The 20,619-nt window shown below is 41.3% G+C and overlaps 1 protein-coding gene across 1 annotated transcript; it reads left to right on the plus strand.

Annotated features, from left to right (window-relative positions):
• The first annotated feature begins 4,650 nt into the window (after nucleotides 1–4,650).
• LOC139456287 (zinc finger protein 420-like) lies at nucleotides 4,651–14,828 on the plus strand. Its single transcript, XM_071237908.1, has 7 exons — nucleotides 4,651–4,700; nucleotides 5,718–5,778; nucleotides 6,431–6,533; nucleotides 7,891–7,967; nucleotides 8,918–9,112; nucleotides 11,101–11,356; nucleotides 11,659–14,828. The coding sequence occupies exons 2-7, from the start codon at nucleotides 5,767–5,769 to the stop codon at nucleotides 14,247–14,249; spliced, it is 3,234 nt and encodes a 1,077-aa protein (XP_071094009.1). The 5' UTR covers nucleotides 4,651–4,700; nucleotides 5,718–5,766; the 3' UTR covers nucleotides 14,250–14,828.
• The last annotated feature ends 5,791 nt before the right edge of the window (nucleotides 14,829–20,619 follow it).

Below are 20,619 nucleotides of genomic sequence, written 5' to 3' on the forward strand. Positions count from 1 at the left end.
CACTCACTCCGTCAAGCAAATAGCTACTGATGGCACAAACGCAGACTCATGTTATAACTACGTCTGCGACTTGCTGATTTCATTTCCAAACAAAGACTTACTAATTATACCTGTGTTAATCATGCAACATGATAGTTACGGTGGATGACAACGGTTCGAATGATTTTCCTTACTGACTGCGACTTCAATACACAAGAATGGATCCATCTGAACACCAACCTCAACACAAGTGATACTTTCCTTTTTACAACTACGCGATCTCATCTAGGCACACACATTCAAGGCATATTATGTGACGGCAACCAACAGTCACTACACAAATCCGAACGTTAACTCTGTACATTTCCTGGAAAGGGCAACGTACTAGTTATCCAATCACATTCAATTAAAAGCACATTTAACGCTCGTAACAAGCCCATTCATTCACTACCACAATGCCGACGCTGCCAAGAACACTTTCCTCGTCACCATAAGCCTTGTCTATTATTCATACTAAATTACTAGACACAGGAATTTAGGATACAATCACCAAATCTAAACAGTCGTCTGCAGTGAACACACGTCACTGGATAACGCGAAGGTCTGTTTGAATATTGAAAGGAAATGCTTTCGCATCAAAGAATATAGCCTCTGACTTACCTCTGACTAATCCCGTTCCTGTCACAACAAAACCTGCTTTTGTCATACATTCCGAAAGCAACACCGTCGTCCGGCAGAGTACACTGCCGATAATCTGTGTGTCTATGACGTCAGCTGATTGTTGACGTATTTATTCTATGATGTCATTACTTATGGGGACACAATAAACAATGACGTTGCTTCATTGTTGACGTCACAGATTCCTGCTTGGCGACATCACCACTGTGTCCCAAAACGTTTGTGGACCCCTGTAATTATTTGGCAAGCGTTGCTCCTGATTATACGGGCCACTGAGACATACATGGTCCCTTTATCAACCCAATAAGATGCTCTCTGTCATCAATTAGCACAGCTTGCAAACAAAATACACAAAATTTACAGCAAAGAACGCACATTAAATCCTAGCAACGAAACCAAGCTCAGGTAGACCACCCGCGTTTTTACAGTAATACATGCGGCAGTATTTGGAAAGGGCCCTCACACTTACAACTGAATTCTATTAAAACAATCTGAAGCATCGTTGCACCTGCCGAGTAAATGAAGTGAAAATTCTGTAATATACACCAAATAACTTCCATCAAGCAAAGTGGCGGTCGGGTAGCCTAGTGGTTAAAGCGTTCGCTCGTCACGCCGAAGACCCCCGGGTTCCATTCCCGACATGGGTACAATGTGTGAAGCCCATTTCTGGTGTAACCCGCCGTCATATTGCTGGAATATTGCTAAAAGCGGCGTAAAACCATACTCACTCACTCACTCCGTCAAGCAAATAGCTACTGATGGCACAAACGCAGACTCATGTTATAACTACGTCTGCGACTTGCTGATTTCATTTCCAAACAAAGACTTACTAGTTATACCTGTGTTAATCATGCAACATGATAGTTACGGTGGATGACAACGGAATGATTTTCCTTAATGACTGCGACTTCAATACACAAGAATGGATCCATCTGAACACCAACCTCAACACAAGTGATACATTCCTTTTTACAACTACGCGATCTCATCTAGGCACACACATTCAAGGCATATTATGTGACGGCAACCAACAGTCACTACACAAATCCGAACGTTAACTCTGTACATTTCCTGGAAAGGGCAACATACTAGTTATCCAATCACATTCAATTAAACGCACATTTAACGCTCGTAACAAGCCCATTCATTCACTACCACAATGCCGACGCTGCCAAGGACACTTTCCTCGTCACCATAAGCTTTGTCTATTATTCATACTAAATTACTAGACACAGGAATTTAGGATACAATCACCAAATCTAAACAGTCGTCTGCAGTGAACACACGTCACTGGATAACGCGAAGGTCTGTTTGAATATTGAAAGGAAATGCTTTCGCATCAAAGAATATAGCCTCTGACTTACCTCTGACTAATCGTAACAAGCCCATTCATTCACTACCACATTGCCAACGCTGCCAAGAACACTTTCCTCGTCACCATAAGCTTTGTCTATTATTCATACTAAATTACTAGACACAGGAATTTAGGATACAATCACCAAATCTAAACAGTCGTCTGCAGTGAACACACGTCACTGGATAACGCGAAGGTCTGTTTGAATATTGAAAGGAAATGCTTTCGCATCAAAGAATATAGCCTCTGACTTACCTCTGACTAATCCCGTTCCTGTCACAACAAAACCTGCTTTTGTCATACATCCCGAAAGCAACACGTCCTCCGGCAGAGTACACTGCCGATAATCTGAGTTTCTATGACGTCAGCTGATTGTTGACGTATTTATTCTATGATGTCATTACTTATGGGGACACAATAAACAATGACGTTGCTTCATTGTTGACGTCACAGATTCCTGCTTGGCGACATCACCACTGTGTCCCCAACCGTTTGTGGACCACTGTAATTATTTGGCAAGCGTCGCTCCTGATTATACGGGCCACTGAGACATACATTGTCCCTTTATCAACCCAATAAGATGCTCTCTGTCATCAATTAGCACAGGTTGCAAACAAAATACACAAAATTTACAGCAAAGAACGCACATCAAATCCTAGCAACGAAACCAAGCTCAGGTAGACCACCCGCGTTTTTACAGTAATACATGCGGCAGTATTTGGAAAGGGCCCTCACACTTACAACTATTAAAACAATCTGAAGCATCGTTGCACCTACCGAGTAAATGAAGTGAAAATTCTGTAATATACACCAAATAACTTCCTTCAAGCAAAGTGGCGGTCGGGTAGCCTAGTGGTTAAAGCGTTCGCTCGTCACGCCGAAGACCCCCGGGTTCCATTCCCGACATGGGTACAATGTGTGAAGCCCATTTCTGGTGTCCCCCGCCGTCATATTGCTGGAATATTGCTAAGAGCGGCGTAAAACCATACTCACTCACTCACTCCGTCAAGCAAATAGCTACTGATGGCACAAACGCAGACTCATGTTATAACTACGTCTGCGACTTGCTGATTTCATTTCCAAACAAAGACTTACTAATTATACCTGTGTTAATCATGCAACATGATAGTTACGGTGGATGACAACGGTTCGAATGATTTTCCTTACTGACTGCGACTTCAATACACAAGAATGGATCCATCTGAACACCAACCTCAACACAAGTGATACTTTCCTTTTCACAACTACGCGATCTCATCTAGGCACACACATTCAAGGCATATTATGTGACGGCAACCAACAGTCACTACACAAATCCGAACGTTAACTCTGTACATTTCCTGGAAAGGGCAACATACTAGTTATCCAATCACATTCAATTAAAAGCACATTTAACGCTCGTAACAAGCCCATTCATTCACTACCACAATGCCGACGCTGCCAACAACACTTTCCTCGTCACCATAAGCTTTGTCTATTATTCATACTAAATTACTAGACACAGGAATTTAGGATACAATCACCAAATCTAAACAGTCGTCTGCAGTGAACACACGTCACTGGATAACGCGAAGGTCTGTTTGAATATTGAAAGGAAATGCTTTCGCATCAAAGAATATAGCCTCTGACTTACCTCTGACTAATCCCGTTCCTGTCACAACAAAACCTGCTTTTGTCATACATCCCGAAAGCAACACCGTCGTCCGGCAGAGTACACTGCCGATAATCTGTGTGTCTATGACGTCAGCTGATTGTTGACGTATTTATTCTATGATGTCATTACTTATGGGGACACAATAAACAATGACGTTGCTTCATTGTTGACGTCACAGATTCCTGCTTGGCGACATCACCACTGTGTCCCCAACCGTTTGTGGACCCCTGTAATTATTTGGCAAGCGTCGCTCCTGATTATACGGGCCACTGAGACAGACATGCTCCCTTTATCAACCCAATAAGATGCTCTCTGTCATCAATTAGCACAGGTTGCAAACAAAATACACAAAATTTACAGCAAAGAACGCACATTAAATCCTAGCAACGAAACCAAGTTCAAGTAGACTGGCGTTTTTACGGTAATACATGCGGCAACTGAATTCTATTAAAACAATCTGAAACATCGTTGTACCTGCCTAGGAAATAAAGAGAAAATTCTGTAATATACACCAAATAACTTCCTTCAAGCAAATAGTTACTGATGGCACAAACGCAGTCTCATGTAACTACGTCTGCGACTTGCTGATTTTATTTCCAAGAAAGACTTACTAATCATACCTGTGTTAATCACGCAACATGATAGTTACGGTGGATGACAACAGAATGCATTTCCTTACTGACCGCGACAAGTCATATTATGTGACGGCAACCAACAGTCACCACACACACACACACACACACACGAACACACACACACACACACACACACAGAATCCCACGTACCAACAGCGTTTCAACTTGAAGGGTTGGCGGCTTCCTGTATGTTGTATATATATATTAATAATGCGAACTGAAAATTAAACGCGTACGTGTATTAGAAACATACTTATGCTTTCCCGCATTCTTGGCCGTTTTACTAAGGTTTGTCAATGGCCGTTTAATGGCATGGCCGTTTTAGCTAAACCCAATCGCAACTGGGTTACCAGCCCATGCCTGCGCCGGCTTGTTTACAAGGGACCACAAGACACAGGCGGTGGGTTGCATGTTTAATACAAATGCCAAGTCTGGTTAATCTAATGTGCTCTATTAGCCTAATACACGTGTTCATCATACGTGTTGTAAGAAAGGTGCATGCATCTTAGTGGGTGTTTATATGTATGTAGTGATGGGTTCTGACAGTCAAAAGATTACCTAAAAACACAGAGTATAGGTTAATCTACATGGTGCACACCAGGTCAGCTTTCCATGTTGTCGTTGATGGTGTTGACTTCGAGGGATGTGTCTATATTGAAAGTTGTGGTTTCAGTGAACGAGACTTCGTCCTGGGGTGAAAAGTGCAATACAAATAATACACTATGGTCCCATGCCAAAACGGCCCAACCCGGAACCATTCTAGATTGACTTCTTTGAGAGTCATCGAAAATTTGGAGTACTAAGTAAGGATAAGATATATGCCGGAACAAATTCTTCTTTACGTCTCTCCTAATTATAATAAATAAGTTGTTCATCCTTACTCATTCGAGATTGATCAAAATGCCCGGTTCTTTCCTGAAAAACTCAGTTGAAATCTGGGGCTGTGTTATGAAGAAGTAAATACGTTTTATAGCTTTTCTTTCAAACTTTAGTTCTGAGAAATGAGTAACTGTGATGATATAGAACTAAGAAGATAAACATCCCCTTCTTGACTAACTTTAACATGTTTAAAGGTAATAACTGGGGCGGTCGGGTAGCCTAGTGGTTAAAGCGTTCACTCGTCTCGCCGAAAAACCTGGGTTCGATTCCCGACGTGGGTACATGTATGACTCCCATTTCTGGTGTCGCCCACCGTGATATTGCTGGAATATTGCTATAAGTGGTGTAAGACCATACTCACTCACTCACTAAAGATAATAACTGATTGATCAGCGTTCATGCTATGTGCGATTTGATGATTAAACACACTCATCATTTGACTGTTAATTTGCTGTCTGGCTTGTAATGTTTTGGCATGTATTTTTCAGGCCACTGTACAGCGATGTCTACTTTCTGATTATTTCTTTATGATGTTCAGGTTACAGAGAAGGGTGTTATACTTTCTTCGTGGATGAAGAACTTTAAAGATGGACTTTATTGTAAGTACCACAAGAATCCAATCTCATTCATGTTATGTCTGTTTTTTAACTATCAAACACTGTCAAACACCCCAAAACAAATCAAATTAATGTGATCACAAAAATTATGATCTCTAATTAACGTGTCACATTTCAATGAAAATCATTGCAATCAGGATGGGGATTTACGGGTTAGAATTTGTGCAAGCAACTGTACTGGTTGTAAGAGGCGACAAAGCAGATCAGGTAGTCACACCCATAGATTTATTGAGGGGCGGTGGGGCAGCCTAGTGGTTAAAGCGTTCGCTCGTCACATCGAAGACCCGGGTTCTTTTTCCGCCATGGGTACAATGTGTGAAGCCCATTTCTGGTGTCGCCAGCCGTGATATGGCTGGAATATTGCTAAGAGTGGCGTAAAACCATACTCACTCACTCACAAATTGGTGGATAGTTGATGCTCGTACCCTAACGGCCTGGATTGTTGTCATCACAATGTCGACCACTGACAAGACAAGATTATTTAATGGCCTTCATCCTACTGCTGGAGTATTAGTCACTGGTTTGTCTTGTTAAGACTCAGTTACTTTTAAGTAATGACACTTAGTATGGGGACTACAATGTTAAAAAATTACAACTATGCATAATATCATGTGTTCATGATGTGGAATTTCAGGTGAAACGGGAGCCATGTGGAGAAAGTCCGTCTTCTCCAGTGTGTGAGAGACTCCAGAATAATTACATGGAAGTTGAGGCACCAGGTGATGACCGTTTTCTGTGTAAGTAACATTTCTGTGTAAGTAACATTTCTGTGTAAGTAACATATCTGTGTAAGTAACATGTCTGTGAAAGTAGCTTTTCTGTGTAAGTAACATTTCTGTGTCAGATATATTTCTATGTCGGTAACATTTCCGTGTCGGTAACATTTCTGTGTAAGTAGAATTTCTGTGTAAATAACATGTCTGTGTAAGTAGCTTTTCCGTGTAAGTAACATTTCTGTGTAAGTAGCTTTTCTGTGTAAGTAACATTTCTGTGTCAGTAAGGTCTCTGTAGTTTGATGCGCACTTTTCCAGCTTTATGACGGCAAGGTGAAAGGTGAGAAGGTTTACATTGAAGAGAATGAGAGCACATGTTTGTGTGTAGGCATCATGTAAGGTACTGAAGCAAGCACATGTTTGTGTGTAGGCATCATGTCATGTACTGAAGAGAGCACATGTTTGTGTGTAGGCATCATGTCATGTACTGAAGAGAGCACGTGTTTGTGTATAGGCTTCATGTCAAGTTCTGAAGAGAGCACATGTTTGTGTGTAGGCTTCATATCATGTACTGAAGAGAGCACATGTTTGTGTGTAGGCATCATGTCATGTAGTGAAGAGAGCACATGTTTGTGTGTAGGCTTCATGTAATGTACTGAAGAAAGCACATGTTTGTGTGTAGGCATCATGTCATGTACTGAAGAGAGCACATGTTTGTGTGTAGGCTTCATGTAATGTACTGAAGAGAGCACATGTTTGTGTGTAGGCATCATGTCAAGTTCTGAAGAGAGCACATGTTTGTGTGTAGGCTTCATGTCATGTACTGAAGAGAGCACATGTTTGTGTGTAGGCATCATGTCATGTACTGAAGAGAGCACGTGTTTGTGTGTAGGCTTCATGTCAAGTTCTGAAGAGAGCACATGTTTGTGTGTAGGCTTCATGTCATGTACTGAAGAGAGCACATGTTTGTGTGTAGGCTTCATGTAAGGTACTGAAGCAAGCACATGTTTTTGTGTAGGCTTCATGTCATGTATGGAAGAGAGGACATGTTTGTGTGTAGGCTTCATGTCATGTATGGAAGAGAGCACATGTTTGTGTGTAGGCTTCATGTCATGTACTGAAGAGAGCACATGTTTGTGTGTAGGCTTCATGTCATGTACTGAAGAGAGCACATGTTTGTGTGTAGGCTTCATGTCATGTACTGAAGAGAGCACATGTTTGTTTGTAGGCATCATGTCAAGTTCTGAAGATAGAACACGTTTGTGTGTACGTATCATGTCAGGTATTGAAGCAAGCACACGTTTGTGTGTAGGCATCATGTCAGGTACTGAAGCAAGCATATTGAAAAAGCTAATACAGTAACCCCTGTGTTGTACCTCAGATTGCCAGGACTGCAACAAGGAATATGAAGGGGACTGTTCAGTACACGGACCTCTTCTCATGGTGGCAGACACCCAGGTAGTCTCCATGTACACTGATGGATAATAATGGTCTTTTTAGAATGTACCATTAGAAAACATTATTGAAGTAGATCCAAGTGAGTGAAGTTTTTTTATCAGTATTTGTTAGTTATTCATATATACAATTCTTTATAAATAGTCAGAATTTCACAACAAACTCTGATTCACACTGAACTCTGCTTGTTCTACTTTATGTCTTCACCCATGAAGATCCAGGTTTGAGTAGGTTTTCACTAACCATGATAGTTGTAACAGGCGACATTGATGGCCGTAAGAGGCAACTGACAGGATCGGGTGGTCAGGCTCGCTGACTTGGTTGATGCATGTCATTGTATCCCAATTGTGTGGATCAATGTTCACAACATCAATCACTGGACTGTCTGATCCAGACTTGATTATTTACAAACCTCTGTCATATAACTGGAATATTGTTAATGACGGTGTTAAACTACAGCCTTAATGCCCAGGTATCGACAGTTTCTTCTGTACTAAAAGGGTTTTGACAAGGGTTGTATGACACTATGAACATGATATCAGTTACTTCATGTCAGAATAGCTTCATTAGGTAGAAAATCTAAAAGTGAAGCAGATGTAGACATTTGCCACTTTGTTGAAAACCTATAGCAATAAATAAATAAATAAATAAATAAATAAATAAATAAATAAATAAATAAATAAATAAATAAATAAATAAATAAATAAATAAATAAATAAATAAATAAATAAATAAATAAATAATCAGTTTTAGAGGCAGTATATGTAGTATACTCCGGCATTTATAGCCCTCTTGTTTCAAAAAAGATTTTAGAAATGCAGAGGTGTATGACTGAGTGACAAACAACGAACGACAGTATGAGCTGTAATCAGTATAAGACAGTGACACACTGACATTCTCTCTATGGAAGTAAACACAAGTACAATGTATTTTCAAACGTGGAATGATTTCAGGAAACACCCGGAAGCTCAGACCGAGCGTGGAAAACGATGCCTGTTGGTCTGGAGATTGAGGAATCTGGGATCCCAGGCGCTGGTCTTGGAGTTTGGGCGTCTCGGGACTTTGGTCCACGCACCTGCTTTGGGCCGTACGAGGGAGACTCCATCCAAGATGAGGACACTGCTCATGCATCAGGATACAGTTGGCAAGTATGTTTGGTACTAAAATACTGTCAGAAATCATAGAAATGTACTTTTTGCCATTTTAATACTTCATTAAACATCAAATACGTGTTCGTTATGAAAAATGAAAAAGATGACCATATGTTTCGTCAACACTGTTCCCATTATGCATGCTGCATTGAGGGTTTTACATAAGCTTGTAAAAATGGGAGTCATAATGACTGACCACATATTTTGAGGGGAGTCCTTTACAAAAATTGATTTTCTTTAAACTTATACAGTTGTTTCTATTTTATGGAAGTTGTTTCAGTCTCATTTAATTCTGAAAGTTTGTAGAGTTGTTTTTTTCTTAAACTGATATGTTTTTCAAATATTGTAGATACTCAGCCTGAATTTAGATGTCTTTAGTGAAGTTACTGTGTTAGTTAATACTAGTATGAAATCTTTGCGTGTTTTTCAGGAAATTATTGCGTCAAATACGTTATAATGCTAATATGACTGCGTATTGTCTATGGAAGGTGCAAGAGCAGTATTTATTTATTTATCTATCTATCTATCTATCTATCTATCTATCTATCTATCTATCTATCTATCTATCTATCTATCTATCTATCTTTTATTTTTATTTATTTATTTTTTATTTTATTTTATTTATTTTTTTTTTTTTATATATATATATTTATTTATTTATTTATTTATTTTTATATATTTTTTTTCAAATATTGTAGATACTCAGCCTGAATTATGATGTCCTTAGTGAATTTACTGTGTTAGTTAATACTAGTATGAAATCTTTGCGAGTTTTTCAGGAAATTATTGCGTCAAATACGTTATAATGCTAATATGACTGTGTATTGTCCATGGAAGGTGCAAGACCAGTGGACAAGACTCCCTCAAATTGTCACTGGGAGTTTGATTCGGACCATGCCAAACCATATACACAGATGTTTGGCCAATCTTTGGGACTTGACACTCATCTCAAACATTCATTTTTTACTACACAACTTCTTTCTTGGCTGTCAGCGCCCTTACAATTCATTGTCAACATGTTCTGTTGATTGTCATGTCACACCTAGTTCTTCCTTTTTCTTATCATCCATCACTATCACTCAATCCATTGTCATAAGAGGCGACTAATGGGATCAGGTGGTTAGGCTCGCTGACTTGGTTGATGCGTGTCGTCAATCCCAATTGCGTGGATCGATGCTCATGATGTCAATCACTGGATTGTCTGGTCCAAACTTGATTATTTACAGGCCGCCGTCATATAGCTGGAATATTGCTAACAAACGAACAAACCAAATCCTTTTTGTATTTCTCTTACCATCTTCTTTTTCAAATATCCCATACTTTTTTAGGAGAGAATATGCATGACCAAAATCTGTGACCAAAGATTCTTTTCTGTGATACCTTAATGTCCATAAAAAATCCGCTTGAGTCCCAAGATTTGCTCAAATACAATTATCAGAAAAACGGGGGTGGGCCACGGGTGGCCCAGTCATCTAAGGCGCCGCGATTCGCTGTGCAGAGTTACATCCCTTGGACACGCCAGAAACCTATGGTTGTGGGTTCGAATCCCGGTTTGCCCTGATGATGTTTCTAGGTTTGTTAGAACCATACCCGTGCTCTTGGCTTTCACCGAAGTGGTGGACTTGAGACCTGCTGAGACCGGCATCACTTCGAGCTTTCCTCCCAAGTTAAGCTGACACGTCGCAATATAACTGAAATACTTTTAAAAGCGGCGTTAAACCCAACTCACTCACTCACTATTAGAAAAACACTTCAGGAAAACCACTAAAATCAGCTGTTTGACTGATTTTAACTTTATCAATACATATTGTGTTGTAATAAGTCTTAGTATGTGCATGCTGAAATTAACATAGTCTAATTGTCATTCATATTAATACATTTCATAGTGTTTGGATTATTCTTAAACCATGCAGATGCTGTGGGCTAAAAGGAGTTCTCATCACACCTTGTCATCTATAGTGTATTTTGTATTTGCTTTCAATCAGATCCACACAGATGGACAAGCTTCCCACTTTGTAGATGGCCAACACTGCCACACAGCCAACTGGATGAGATATGTCAACTGTGCTCGTACAGAGGAAGAACAGAATCTGACAGCATTTCAATACAATGGGCATATCTACTACAGAGCCTACAAGAAGATCGGTGTTGGTTGCGAGCTGCTTGTATGGTATGGACACAAGTATGCAAGGAACCTTGGTATCGAGAGACAACTTACACTCCAAGAGGGGCACACTGAAGGTAAACACTACAATGATAATGCAAGTAGAGAAGCTGCATTGGTAAAGGATACAAGTCAATATTTCACTGAGGGTACCAATTGTGCTCTCTCCTTGTTAATTATGCCCCGCCCAACAAAGTTGGCGGGGGATATAGAAACGGGCTCCGTCCATCCGTCATGTTGCGTTTCCGGAGCATAACTCAGAAACCGTTAAATATTTTTTCATCAAACTTTTCAGGTATGACAAGTACATGCTGAACTTGTCCCCTATCAGGTAGTATCAAACATTACAATAGCTTTTGTCTTGATCTTCCTTTTCCAGACATGTACCCGTGTGACAGCTGTGATCTTGGGTTCTCATCTGTGGTGTTCTTGTGGAAACATCTGAAAAAGATGCATGGAGGAAAACTGACAGCTCAGTTGAGGTTCATAGTGAACACTCAGGGCATTAATCTTTGTGACTTTAATGGGGAGATAGCTAGCCAGAAGCAGAAGCATGACACTAAGGGCACTGACTTCAGTGAAAGCCAGAAGCATGACACCAAGGGCGTTAACATCAGTGAGAGCCAGAAGCATGACACCAAGGGCGTTAACATCAGTGAGAGCCAGAAGCATGACACTAAGGGCGTTAACATCAGTGACTTCAGTGGGGAGATGGTGACCCAGAAGCAAAAGATTGACACTAAGGGCGTTAACATCAGTGACTTTAGTAGGAATGTAGAGAGCCAGAGACAGAAGCAAAAGAGTGACACTAAGGGCGTTAACTTCAGGGGGGAGATGGCAGTCCAGAAGAGAGGCACTAAGAGCGTTAACATCAGTGACATCAGTGGGGAGATAGAGGACCCAGAAGAGGACAGCAACAATGTCCTTAATGAAGATGCAAACACTGGAGGTGACGGAGCAGAAACAGCTAATCCCGGGAGACACAAACAGCATCAGAGACGGCCACTCCTTGAGTGTGGGGAGTGTGGGGAGGGATTCAATGCACCAAGTAAACTGCAGACACACATGACCTGTCACACAGAAATCCAGCCTTTTCCATGTAAGGAGTGTGGGATAACATTTACTCAACTAGAACACCTAAAGACACATATGAGGCGTCACATTGGAGTGAGACCTTATTCGTGCAGGGAGTGCAAGAAAACATTTAAACGGTTAGGAACCCTGAAGACACATATGAGGCTGCACAGTGGAGTAAGGCCTTATTCATGTACAGAGTGTGAGAAAACATTTACCGAAGCTGGTCACCTGAAGACACACATGAGGTGTCACAATGGAGAAAGACCTTATTCGTGCAGTGAGTGTGAGAAAACATTTACACAATTAGGAACCCTGAAGACACACATGAGACATCACAGTGGAGAAAGACCTTATTCATGTACAGAGTGTGGGAAAGCATATACACAATTAGGACACCTGCAGAAACACATGAGACTTCACAGTGGAGTCAAGCCTATTCCATGTAAGGAGTGTAGGAAAACATTTACAAGCTCACATGACCTAGAAAGACACATGAAACTACATGGGGAAAAACCTTTTGAGTGCACAGAGTGTGGGAAAACATTTATACAAGCAGCTTATTTGCAGAAACACATGAAGTATCACAATGGCGTCCGCCCACACAAGTGTAGTGAGTGTGGGAAAGCCTTTGTTCTAGCATCTGAGCTTAAGATGCACATGAGGTATCACAATGGAGTCCGTCCGTATCAGTGTGGTGAGTGTGGGAAGGCATTTGCACAATCAGGTGCCCTTAGTATACACATGAGGAGTCACAGTGGTATCAAGCCTTATAAATGTAGCGAGTGTGGGATGGCATTTGTTGCATCAGGTAGCTTGCAGCATCACATGATGGGTCACACAGGGGTCCGACCATTTCAGTGTGGTGAGTGTGGGAAGATGTTTGCAAAATCGGGAAACCTGCAGACACACATGAGGAGCCACAGTGATGTCAAGGCGTATGAGTGTGGTGAGTGTGGCAAGGCATTCGTACGATCAACTGGTTTGCAGAAACACATGAAGTGTCACATGGAAGTCACGCCTTATAAGTGTGATGAGTGTGGGGAAGAATTTACAGAGTCAGGTGACCTGAACCAACATACAGAGTGTCACATGGAAGTCACGTCTTATAAGTGTGATGAGTGTGGGAAAGAATTCACAGAGTCAGGTGACCTGAAGCAACATACAAAGTGTCACATGGACGTCAAGCCTTTTAAGTGTGATGAGTGTGGGAAAGGATTTACACGATCTTATAGCCTCAAGATGCACTTGAAATGTCACAGTGGCATTGAATGTTATCAATGTAGTGAGTGTAGGAGATCTTTTACTGAGTCAGATGACCTGAAGCAACATATGAGGTGTCACAGTGGTGACAAGCCTTACAAGTGTTTAGAGTGTGGGAAGGCATTTACACAATCAGGCAACCTCAAGACGCACATGAGATGTCACAGTGGTGACAAACCATATCAATGTAGTGAGTGTGGGAAAGAATTTACACAATCAAGTAACCTCAAGACGCACATGAGATGTCACAGTGGTGTCAAGCCTTATCAATGTAGTGAGTGTAGGAGATCTTTTACTGAGTCAGGTGACCTGAAGCAACATATGAGGTGTCACAGTGGTGACAAGCCTTACAAGTGTTTAGAGTGTGGGAAGGCATTTACACAATCAGGCAACCTCAAGGCGCACATGAGATGTCACACTGGTGTCAAACCATATCAATGTAGTGAGTGTGGGAAAGAATTTACACAATCAAGTAACCTCAAGACGCACATGAGATGTCACAGTCGCATTAAACTTGATGAAAATAGTGAGTCTGAGAAGGAATTTACACAATCGGGTAACCTTCAGAGACCTAGGACTGTTGACAGTGAGGCCAAATCATACAAGTGTAGTGACGTTTACACAGCCATCTAACCTTCAGGCAACCTCAAGAGTGTAGTCAAGCCACCGGAGTGTAGTCAGTGTGGGAAAACATTTGCACAGTCATCTAACCTTCAGACACAGGTGTCAAGCCTCCGGAGTGTAGTCAGTGTGGGAAAACATTTGCACAGTCATCTAACCTTCAGACACAGGTGTCAAGCCTCCGGAGTGTAGTCAGTGTGGGAAAACATTTACACAGTCATCTAACCTCAAGGTGTCGCTGAGATGTCACAAATTACTTATAAACCTACTGGCTGTTTGTGTAACTCGATATGGCGTTTTTGAAATTGTGATAACACCTCGTAGGCGGAATTACAACGATTGTAACAGCTTGCAGGAGGGCTTACAATCAGTGTAAACCCTTGATAGAACAAAAACTACGAACAGCCTACGAGACGCACGTGCAGATTTCGCACTGTTGCGAAACCCACGTGCTGAGGTCACCAGTTTCATTGAACGGCGTTCACGACTGCAGGCGATATTTCATCTCCGATACAGGTTATACATTTGAGAGTTTTTTATTACACTTGTTTAATTAAAAAACGTTGTCTATGCGATGAGTTGGGTTATAAGTTGGACAAACCATGTCTCCTCGAGATTACAAGAGATTGTAAACCCTCACATTCGGGAACGTCCCTCATGTGAGGGTTTACAATCTCTAGTAATCCCTCGGAGACATGGTTTCTCCTACACATAACACCTTGACCCTGTGGGAAACATTTTTCACAATCAATAAATATCTGTATGAAGGCATACATGAATTGCCTCGGTTAATTTGGAGCCTATGTTGTCATGAGTGTGAAGAAGATCATGCTGTCAACGAGTTTATTTCAGTGGGGAGTGTTGTGTCCATTACGATGATAACATGTTTCTGGTCAATCATATGTTGTGTGTTTCTTTTGTTCATACACAATCTCATAAAAATCAGATCTTAGTTCTCACTCTCGCGAAACAAAGATCTGAGGACATCCCATTACGGGTCACGTCAGAACGACCTTTCATCCGACCAATCAAAGCGTCGCTTACCAGATCATGAAAGTGGCAGTTGGAATGTGAAAGGTCGTTGTGACGTGACCCGTAATGGAGTGTCCTCAGATCTTTGTTTAGCGGCAGCCAGATACTTCCACTGGTGAGATCATTTTCCGCTGTAAACCTCTATATTTTATCTCACTAGTGGAAGTATCTGGCGGCCGCCAGACAAAATATAGAGGCATACAGTGAAAAATGATCTCAACAGTGGCGGGTATGGGCCACCGTACATGTGCTATCGAGTTCACTCATGAATAAATGACATTAACAACATAACAAAGCCAGTATATACCTAAAACTCAGACTCATGATCATCAAAGGTTATTCATGTCTGTGTGACGAAAGGTTAACAAGATAAAACAAATACACTTACATTTACATATATTGAATTGCCATAACATTAACCTTCTTACAAGAAACAAATGTACATATACTGAACCGCAAAAGAAACGTCACCCCAAGTCACAATACATGAACAAGTATCCTTTAAATATCTGGGGAATTTTTGTCAAAGTTTCTAAAATTTAACATTACCTTGTCCGGAAAAAAATAAATTTGATGATAAAAAAACAAAGCAGATGACAATAAAACCGATCGCCCAAACGCATCACGGCAACGGCCATGGTAACCAGATGCACGTGAATTCCGTGCAAATTGAAATCCACATGCGCACCCCCATTTCTTGCCCTATAACAATCCACCCAGATCGGATAACATTCGTTCGTTATTGAATTGCTGCCACATGCCAAGATTGACAAGAAATCAGCGACACCAAGCCCTTGGACGATTGCAAGCTGGACAAACCGCCCGGCAAGTAGCCAATGCATTTTAAGTCCACGTAAGGACCATATACAGGCTCCAGCAACGGTACCAGACCACCAACACCACAGATGACCGACCACGTAGTAGAAGACCAAGGGTCACCACCAGACGTCAGGAATGTCAGATTGTGCGACAGCATCTTCAAGATCGCTTTGTTACTGCTGCGGACACCTCCACTGTCACGGGCCACACCGAGGACCCGTTTTGACACCACGTCATCGCCGGGACGTCTTCATTGGGCAACACAACACCAGCATTGGCGCCACTAGCAGTGGAGAAGAGTCCGCTTCTCAGACGAGAGCCGTTACTGTATCTCAACAGCAGATGGCAGACAGAGAGAGAGAGAGAGTCTGGTGACGCCGCGGAGAACGTTATTCGGATGCTTGTGTTTTTGAGAGAGACTCGTTGGGTGGTCCGAGCATTATTGTGTGGGGTGGAATTGGTCTTGCACAAAGGGTCGGCCCTGTGGTCTTCCAGGACATCGGTCCAGGGAGTTGCAATGGTGTCATGGCAGCTGGGTACATTGATCAAGTCTTAAGACCACACGCCATACCCCATTTGGCACGTCGCCGCAACCACGAGTTTCAGCTTGATATCGCCCATGCCCACACTGCGAGAGCAACAAAAGACTTCCTCCAGCAGAATGGCATCAGACCCATGCAGTGACCCGCCCTCAGTCCCGATTTAAATCCCATTGAGCACCTGTAGGACGAGATTCAAAGACGACTGAATGACGTCCGACCAAGGCCGACAACTGCAGCTGAACTGCGTCAGGCGTTCCTCAAGAGTGTGGGCTCAAGTGCCTATGGCCTTCATCAACCGCCTCATCCATTCCATGTATCGACATTTCACGGCAGTCTTCAATGCACATGGCGGACACACGAGATCCTGACTTGTGATGCAATTTTCTCAGAGACTAGTGTTGTGTTTCACTTAAGAACATTTGACACTTTAATTTCAACCTTGATGATCAGTTTTGCCAAGTTTCATCTTTTTAATATGTCTCGAAGTATGTTTACAGTGTTTGGACAAATAAGGTTTCTCATATATCTATCCATGATGACGTTTCTTTTGCGGTTCAGTATATTAGCTCGTATATTTACTCTTTGGCAACAGCATCTTATGCATTTACATAAGACATACTGTATAACTCATCCATGCATCATATCAATGAAAGTTACTATTATGGACTAACAAACTGAAACTTCTGATCATCAAATACAATCCAAAAAAGTATTAATAAACAAGTATTACTATTATGAGCATCAGTCAAAATAGTGTTATACTAATACCTATTACATCTTAAGGTGAAATAATTCTGCAATATGTTGGCTGGTTTATTTGTTGTTTAACGCCGCACTCTGCAATATTCCAGCTATATGACGGCAGTCTGTAAATAATCGAGTCTGGACCAGACAATCCAGTGATTAATATCATGAGCATCGATCCACACAATTGGGATCGGTGACATGCATCAACCAAGTCAGCGAGCCTGACCACCCGATCCCGTTAGTCGCCTCTTACGACAAGCAGAGTCGCCTGTTACGGTAAGCATGAGTTGCTGAAGACATATTCTACCCCGGATCTTCAGGGGTCAAATTCTGCAATATGGTAACAAGTAGGTGGTTAACATGGCACAAATAATACATTGTACTGTGATTTCCAACATTTGACCTTTTCAAGGTTCGCAGAACTTTATCTAATAAAGAAAGGAGAGAAAATGGAATATTAAAACTAGTAAATTACCAGAATCATAAATATTGACCAAAACGTGATCGTTAAATACTTTGACATGTAATCAAATTCTAAATCTAGGGATCAAGTTAGCTATTTATTTATTTCGTATATTATGATCATATGCCCCATCGTACAAACGAAGCATCATTTCTTGCTATATTTTCTCACTTTTAAACCGTTCATTTAATTCCAAGACATATAAGCACAATTTTGTAAGGGCACCTCACGACTTAATCTAATTTCAAGTCAACCACAACAAAATAATCTCTCTTTCTGTGTGAATATATCACAAGGAAGAAACCATGATAGGACTCATAGACTGGCATCCACCCATTGACTTGCAAAAATGATCAGTATCACCTAAGAAGATAGAATAACACCAGGATACAATCCATTAAAAGGTACGGTATGTTCGCAATGAAGTTGAGGTGGAAAATCAGTAGAGCTTTGGAAAATAATATCACACTGCATTTAGTTGGGGGGGGGGGGAGGGGGGGGTGTTCATCTGATCTACTTCTTAGAACGATGCTGGACATGAAAAACAAAACTAAGGTAAGCTTCATCTTCAGGTCCACTTTTGTCATACATGGAGTTGTCTTCTTGAACTGCTTTTGGTAGCGCCTAATTGGCCCAGGTGATTGTGGTTCCCAGAACTAACAAAGATGGCTGGGAACCCGGCAATGGTGCTCCCTATGTAGAGGAAGCACCTTGACGGCTCAATGGCTCATCGCTTGTGTAGCATTTGCAAAAGGCATTAACGACCAGATGATTTTCGGTAAAAGCAAAGCAAGTCATTCTGCAGGCTCCATTGAATTTAAACTCTACTAGGCAGCTTCACGACAAGAAGTGACCTTTTAGGATAAACAGTTCCTTGATTATTTGTACCCAAAAAAGCATCAACCTCTAAAAACGTTTGTTAAATTGTGTGCCGTTTATTGCTCCATGTGTCATTTTCTGTTGCTTTCTAAGTCTACAATAAGTTACATGTAGCACCTTCCTATATACAAAAACATCCACCTTGGGTTAGTATTATCACCGTCATCTTCTACATCCTCATCGTTATCGTCATAGCGGAGGAGGATGCTAACACAACGAGGGAGGCGATAGAACCGATGAACGGCAGATTCCAAATTGGGTTTGAGTGAGTGAGTGAGTGAGTTGGGTTTAACGCCGCTTTTAATAGTATTCCAGTTATATCACGGCGTGTCAGCTTAATGTGGGAGGAAAGCCCGAAGTGGTGCAGGTCTCAGAACTTGGGTTTGAACATAAATCTCGCACTAATGTGTACAGGTTATAAATGCTGATAATAAATAGAGGTTATCACGTGAGTGTGTTTGGGGATGGTAAATATACTGCATTAGGAATAAACATTGTATTTAGCGAGCCTTGGAATGTTTATTCCTACTGCAGGATATTTACCATCTCCAAACACAACCTCTTTATCATATAATGTCATTCTTTAATTCTGTGCTTTAAAATCACTTTCCCTCTCTCACAAACATTACCGAAACATTGCGCGTTTTCCTGGAATGCGCGCATTAATATTTATTACGTCACAGGGTAAGTGATGTGTCAGTCGGACAGTGACAATAGCCAATATAGTTCCAACTGAAATCTGTTTCTTATACAGTGGCCAAGCAACATATCCGCAAAACAACAGTTGTTTTTATTAATTAATTGCCTTTGCGGCAATCCATCGGTCTGTCCGCTAGAGTAACTGCCCTTTGTCAAAGGGAAGCTACTCTAACCCTAGTCTATGAGACGTCACGGCCACGGTCAGACGTTGACAGTCGGTCTGTCCTGTTATAACGTTAAGAAGTGTAGTCAGATGTACACACAGCGACAAAACGAAACAAGGTAAAAATTCAAACATAATTCGGCAAACTAATGATGTCAATTATCCCTGTAGTTTATCCAGATTCCCGATGGTTAATTCTGACTCGATTACCGAATGGCGAGGGCGACGCCATGTTTGTTTATAAACAGTGAAAGCAGTCCTACTTGACCTTTGATATTTTCATCTCTATCCGCATATGACCCCAACGGATATCGTTTTTATCTGTTGGATTTATCCTGCCGAGAAACCTATCCATTATATGATAAAGTAATATATATCTGTAACTGGTGATTTGAATGTAGCTTTCGTTGAGGTGTTTTGTAACCGCGACGTCAGCACAGTGCGGCACTGTGCGGTTTGCAGGCTGACTGACGTCCAGGCACCATGAGGGTTAACATTACCCTGGCGCTACATCTAATCATAATGATTTTTCACATCATGCATGAACACAGAAACCAAAGTACATGCGCCTATAGGAGAATCATTAATGCAATTTAGCTAAACACACGCTTACAAAAGCCTCCGAGACAGACAAATGGTGATTGGTGCGGCGTTAAACAAGAAACAAAAGAACAAACAAACATATTATTTACCAATAGATGATTCAGACTATGATCATGATATTTTTTCAATTAAGCAGAAAATCAAAAGGGTTGCTGGAATTGTGTAGTAACTTTTACATGCACAATTTGAATGGCAGATCAGGGAACGATTCATACGATGATTTTATCGGACACCCAGGTAACAGTGTGATGGATCATTTCATTGTTTGTAGTCTGTATTCTTGCGTTAAGAATTTTAATATAATTTTACGACCCGAATCCGATCATTTACGCATTACGGTTAAGATGCCATTGTATTTTTGACCGAATGGCCGCCCATAGAAATAGCGTCTTTTCCGCTGGTAGAGAAAACCGCTTGTAGAAATCCCATTCAGAA

This window comes from Haliotis cracherodii, unplaced genomic scaffold, assembly GCF_022045235.1.
Source record: "Haliotis cracherodii isolate W230 unplaced genomic scaffold, xgHalCrac1.p SCAF_11, whole genome shotgun sequence".
Classification (NCBI taxonomy): domain Eukaryota; kingdom Metazoa; phylum Mollusca; class Gastropoda; order Lepetellida; family Haliotidae; genus Haliotis; species Haliotis cracherodii.